The sequence below is a fragment of the Thyridium curvatum genome (genome assembly GCF_004353045.1).
Source record: "Thyridium curvatum strain D216 chromosome Unknown NODE_60_length_267819_cov_83.081011, whole genome shotgun sequence".
In the NCBI taxonomy this organism is placed as follows: domain Eukaryota; kingdom Fungi; phylum Ascomycota; class Sordariomycetes; order Thyridiales; family Thyridiaceae; genus Thyridium; species Thyridium curvatum.
Window position 1 is genome coordinate 78,403 of NW_022156815.1, and position 6,118 is coordinate 84,520.

Here is a 6,118-nt window from a genome sequence, read left to right on the forward strand (position 1 = left end):
GAATCGGGTTAAGGTCCGGTATCTACTCGGATCGGCACGACGCTAACTTCCATCCAGCAAATCTCATTTCCCTCAGGGCAAATGGCGTGGCTGGTGAGTTGCAAACTTACCAGCAAAACGGATCAAATTAAACTAGGTAAACTGAGGATTTTAGGGATTGCCGATCGCCATTGACAGGACAGGGGATGGCATCCCCTACGAGTCGCCCACGTTTGACGCTGTGTTGCCTTTCCAAAGCATGTCAGAACCTACCACACATGGGAATACGCAGCGCTCTGGGGGTTGTGTAGAGCTCATATCAAGAGGGCTTGGGCTTTGTTATTATTATTTTTTCCCCCATTCACTTATGGCCGGGGCCGTTCAATCCTCATCCATCAGAGCAGCGAGCTCCGCTTCCTCCTCAGCCGTCAACATGCCCTCCATGCCCTCCTTCTTCTCATCTTGCTCCTCAAGATTCTTAGGCTGCTGCTGCTCTTTAACCATTGCATCGACATCTGGCTTCGCAAGAGACCAGAGCCTGATTGTACCATCCAAACTCGTACTGCAGAGGCGGTCCAGTCCCTTGTTAGGTCCTCGTAGCACAACAAGGCTAGTGACCTCGTCGTAGTGTCCCTCTAGGGAACAGTACAAGCGTCCTGAAGCGCGGTCCCAAAGCTTCAAATTTTCATCACGTCCAGCTGTGATAACCCATTGATCAGTCACAGCGACGGCCCGTACGTGATCGCCGTGCTTGAACTCGTCGTCACTCGCGAAGCCGCTCATCCGCGTTAGACATTTAGATGTCCCGTCGGCACTCGACGTCCAGAGGTCGACTTCGTCACCCTCGTAATCAAAGACAAGTTTGTAGACAGTAGTCTCATGCTCAAGTATAGTACGCCTCTCCTCAGCTCGAGCCTCGGACGATGGGTCAACGACCTGCTCCCAGCCATCCAGCCGAACTTTCCATCGGCGGATGTGGGGGTCACTGCTGGCGCTGACCAGAAAGGCCTCGTCTGGTGTACTTTGTACAGGGTCGACGGCGAGATCCTGTATGGCGAGCATGTTTTGCGTGTTGTCCTGCAGTGTGTGAAGACGGACTCCCGTTGAGATGTCCCAGACGATGATTTTCTTGTCTGCTCCTCCACTGATCAGGATCTCCTTGCCAGATATCCTCGTGCAGACGATGGACTTGACAAAGTCAGAGTGGCCGGTGTACTGGCGGACTGGCACTTTGGTCTCTATATTCCAGGAAGAGATGTTCCTGTCCCACGATCCGGCAAACACGGTCTTGTTGCCCTCGCCTCCGACAGCCACACAGGTGACCGGAGCCGTTGGGCCCTTGTAGACTGATTTAACGCTGCCGTCCTGCGGAAGCGACGTCAGTATTGCAGATCCAGTCGGAATGAGCGCAGTCGAGCCTACATCCAAGTTGACCCGACGGACAGAGCCTGCTGACTCGGCAACAAAGACAGTTGCGGGTGAAGTAGGGTCTAGAACAGCTGCAAGAAGCTTTGACTTGAGAGCGATAGGATTGCCATATTTGTTATTTGACTTGGCAACCTTTCTCTCCCTCTTGGCCTGCGTGGCACTATTGCCCGAGTTAGATAATATAATTGAGTATCCTTGGCTCTCTTCTACCACTCACTCGGTTTCGAAAAAGTGCCTGGGATCTGATGACTGCATCGCGAGTATGTGCTTGCTCCGGGGCAAGAGTGATTCTTTGCTGGCTGATGATTCCAGTCCACCAAAACATTCATGGTCTGTTGTATCGACACCTTTTTATACAATTTCTAGGGTGCAGGCATCCTTGATATTCGCAAGGCAGCCTTAATTCTTCAATGTTGCTTGTCAAAATTGATCGGTGCCTAAGTCTTTCATATGAGGCAACCCTGTGATTTGCTGGGGTGGAGGAGGATTCTTGATGCAGGTGGTTGCAGTTGACAGCTCTCGATGTCTCAGAGGGGTGAAAAGGTTAGACAGTTGGTTACCTAACCTTGGGGAGGAAAGTGGTGGGGTGTGCCTTTTAGTGTCCCTACCAATTAAACGCGTGTAGCACTCAACGCGTCCAGACGCGTCTCCCAAGTCCTGGCTTTCACTCCAACTTCTCAGAAGATCGCTAGGGTCACTTGGGCAACTTCACATGAAAGTCGACTAAACAACATCCCGCTCGATTTTCTTCCCGCTTGCAAGCGTCCATTGTTCCTTTATACTCCTCGAAAAGACGACAATGGCAACGCAAATGCCGCGGCCGCGGCCACGGCCTGCGCACACTCCTGGCGCAACCCACTGCTCTTACACACCCAACGGTGGCCAGCTTGTCACTGTCGGCTCCAACAACACGATCCGGCTGTATAAGACAGGCTTCGATGGCGAGCCGACCAATATTGACGACTGTCCGGAGCAGAATGTCGGTGTAGCTGCCACCAACGACTTCTTTGTTGTTGGCTCGGAGGACGGCACCGTGAGCCTCTATTCTCTTGAGACCAATGCATTCGACAAATTTCTCCTCCGAACTTCCCTTCCGATACGCGACTTGGCGCTCTCTCCAGATGGACAGTGGTGCGCTGTTGCAAGCGACGAGCTCACGGTCAAGCTTGTCAGCACTGAGGACAACACCAGGGTGCGCCAGCTCAAGGACCATGGCAAGCCCGCCAAACACCTCTCCTTCGATCCCAAGGGCAGTATGATCGCTCTCTCATGCACAGACGGAATTGTATACATCTACTCCCTCACAGCGGACCAGCCTGAGCTCATCCGCAAGGTGGATGGCGTCATCGCCGCTCTCGAGGCGGACACGGAGGTTTCGTCTAAAGTGGCCTGGCACCCAGACGGCAGAGCATTTGCTGTCCCCACGCCGACCCGAGATATCCAAGTTGTGTCCAAGAATGACTGGGAGAACCAGAGGTCTTTTGCAAACGGCCATGAAGGAGAGATCACGGCGATATCATGGTCGCCCAATGGCGCAATGCTCGCAACGGCAGGCAAGGACAGAAAGCTATTGATCTGGGAGACAAAGACTCAGAGCGTCATCGCCCGGCATGACTATGCGAACGTCATGGATATCGCCTGGCACCCGAAGAACAACCTTGTGTCCTTCACCGATGCTGAAGGCTCCGTGTATATCTGCCCCGATTTCATTTCGAGCCAGTACTCGATCCTGCTCAAGTTGCCCAAACAGCCCGCACCTTTCATCCATGACCCTCTAGCCGAGGTCTCAGCAAATACCAGGCGGTTGACGGTGAACGGTCTGAAAGCTGGACCGCCACACCCCAGAGCTGGGTCCCCTGATAGCCAAGACTCAATGCTTGACCTTGACGATGGCGGCTTTGCGGAGGATGATGACTTCGTCGTGGATGATGATGGTGCTGGCTATACTCTGAACGGCGCCACCAAGAGACCTCATGATGATGATCCGTTTGACGAGAGGCCATCCAAACGTGCGGAACTGTTCAGCCCCCAATATCACGAGGCCTTTCAGCCAGGATCTACTCCGTGGCGAGGAAATCGCAAATATCTGTGTCTAAACCTCATTGGGTTCGTGTGGACTGTTGACCAGGACTCCCATCACACCGTCACTGTTGAGTTCTACGACCACGAATTCCAACGCGACTTCCACTTTACAGACACCTTCCTTTATGACAAGGCATGTCTCACTGAGAATGGCACCCTCTTCTCGTGCCCACCTCGCGACAATGCGCCTGCCACAATCTTCTACCGGCCCCATGAGACCTGGACGAACCGAAATGACTGGAGGATGCAACTTCCAAAGGGTGAGGCGGTGCTGTCCATGTCGCTCAGCGATTCGTTCGTCACAGTCATCACTTCAGCGAACTATGTCCGAGTCTACACGCTCTTTGGAATCCCCTACCGCGTCTACCGGCCCAAGAGCACCCCGGTGGTCACTTGTGCCAGCTGGCGAGACTATGTTCTCACAATGGGCAATGGACCCATGGGCGCCGATGGCAACACGAGGCTTCTCTATACAATTGAGAATGTGAAGCGGGACGAAATTTGCCAGAATGACGACACCGTGGCTCTTCCCGAAGGAGCATCGATCAGGAGTGTCTTCTTCTCGGACAATGGTGTAAGTGCCGTTTCCCTGTCCCAAGCTCTCTCGGTCGGCGATACTGACCAAACACTGTAGGATCCTTGTATCTACGACTCAACTGGAACACTCCTGACTCTCCTGCACTGGCGACAGCCGTCAAGAGCGTCGTGGGTTCCGCTCTTGGACACTAAACTCCTACCTCGATTAGCCTCTGGCAGGAAGAATGAGAACTACTTCCCTATCGCCGTGGCCGACAACAAATTTCACTGCATCATTCTCAAGGGCGGCGACCAATATCCGTACTTCCCGCGACCTCTGCTCTCTGAATTCGATTTCTCTATCCCTCTCACCTCGACCCCGCCCAAGGAGAAGCGGAGTGGAGGCGAGGACGGTGAGGATGCAGATGACGTCGATGCCAGTGAGTCTCGACGGCTGGAACAGGCCTTCATGCTCAAGAGAATCCAAGCGGCCCAGCTCGGCGACCTCGTGGACTCGACCTCGTCATCGCACTCGCAGCGCACGGCGCTGTCGCGGCTCGAGATCGAAATCGACAAGACCCTGCTGCAGATGCTTGCCATCGAGTGCCGCGAGGGCGAGGAGCGCGGCATGCGCGCCCTCGAGATGGTGCAGCTGATGCGTGACCAGAGTGGCAAGATGATCGAGGCGGCCGGCAAGGTGGCGGAGCGGTATGGGCGGGCCATTCTCGGGGAGAAGATCCGGGAGATTGGCGAGCGGCGGGTCAACGGCATGGACGAAGACGAGTGAAGCAGGACAGAATATGGCGATCTCACGAAGGCATGATGTTTCTAGCAGGGTTCAGGGGGTGGTTTTGGTTCGGAGGCTGCCCTACGGCACGCTTATTAGGCTTATTGTTGGAGCGTATAATATGGGCATTACTTGAGAGAACACAAGCCTCGGAATGGCATTACGTTACTGTAGGGTCTGAAAGGCGAAACAGGAGCCTCGTCTGGGGAGGATCCAATGTACGACCATATCCTGTTTCGACGGCCCAGGCTCTGACGGGACTGCACCACTCTTGCTCGAGACCTGGACCCGGCCCATGCAGGACGACCTGCCCGGTTCTGCAGGGAAAAGGCGCGTAGCGGCACGCAATGTGACCGGTCATTCGTACAAGAACATGGGTTGGGAAGGGGCTCAACGAACCAGTCGTCACTGTACCCAAAATACATACCGAAGGGCATGATGATGACACTGACACCCTTGTTCTGCAAGTTAGTCAGGTAGTCCTGAGTAAGCTCTCGCCAAAAAACCATTTGGGTGGTCGGGCTAGCCCTGGGAATGGAGGAAAATTGTCCGAGGCGTGGAAGCTGAATAGCATGCTTGCATAGACCTGTACCATGGCCCCCTTTTCGTGGTGGTGAAAAAAAGGTCGACAGCCAACACATTGGCCCCGACACGCATGGTCCGTGAGGTGGTAAAGAGTATAATTCGGCTATTATAGCTGTCACAGGACTGGGGTCTTTGATAACCTCAGGACTTCTGCTTCTTCCCCGCTACCAGATTTGATCTCTGGTTACAGCTGGAGTCGCATCCCAGGTGGATAGCAGTCCCCGTTAGTTACATCCCACACGCCCCCCTTTCTTGGGGGCGTAGGTGCGTACATGGCTTCTTGGTGGAAACGCCACAGACGCCGCATTCAGTCGGACGACATGGCTGGTCTCGGGGGTGGGAAAGGTGTGTGATTCAGCTTTCGTCTGACATGGAACTCCTGGCCTGGCGGGTTGGATTGCGCGCGCGCGCGGACCTGGAGATGACGAGATGACCAGATGACGCGACTAGGCGAGAGCAGATCCCACGTCTGATACTAGTCGTCTTTTCCATCATGACACTTCAACAAAGGCTTTTCCTTCTGGACGGTGCATCAGAACCTGTCAAGCAGCAGTCCCATGCTTGTTACAACGTGGTCTTGCGTAACATCGAATTGTGCCGCCGCTGCTGATGGGAGCATCGGGAGACAGGGTTAGTTCGACGCCACGAACAGGGCTGTCCATGGCAGCAACCAAACTCTCTGCCTCCAGTCGTTCGTTGTACGAAGATCGCGGCTGTCGGCACAGGAGGAAGTAGGTATGG

The 6,118-nt window shown here is 54.4% G+C and overlaps 2 protein-coding genes across 2 annotated transcripts; one reads left to right on the plus strand and one right to left on the minus strand.

Moving 5' to 3' along the window:
* Window positions 1-360: 360 nt before the first annotated feature.
* On the minus strand, window positions 361-1,662 carry E0L32_008801 (uncharacterized protein; the record flags this gene model as incomplete). The annotated part of the gene is made up of 2 exons (XM_031143696.1): window positions 361-1,567; window positions 1,625-1,662. 2 exons carry the CDS (start codon window positions 1,660-1,662, stop codon window positions 361-363), a joined length of 1,245 nt encoding a protein of 414 aa, XP_030991665.1.
* Window positions 1,663-2,206: 544 nt separating this feature from the next.
* On the plus strand, window positions 2,207-4,792 carry E0L32_008802 (uncharacterized protein; the record flags this gene model as incomplete). The annotated part of the gene is made up of 2 exons (XM_031143697.1): window positions 2,207-4,063; window positions 4,124-4,792. The coding sequence occupies 2 exons, from the start codon at window positions 2,207-2,209 to the stop codon at window positions 4,790-4,792; spliced, it is 2,526 nt and encodes an 841-aa protein (XP_030991666.1).
* Window positions 4,793-6,118: the final 1,326 nt, after the last annotated feature.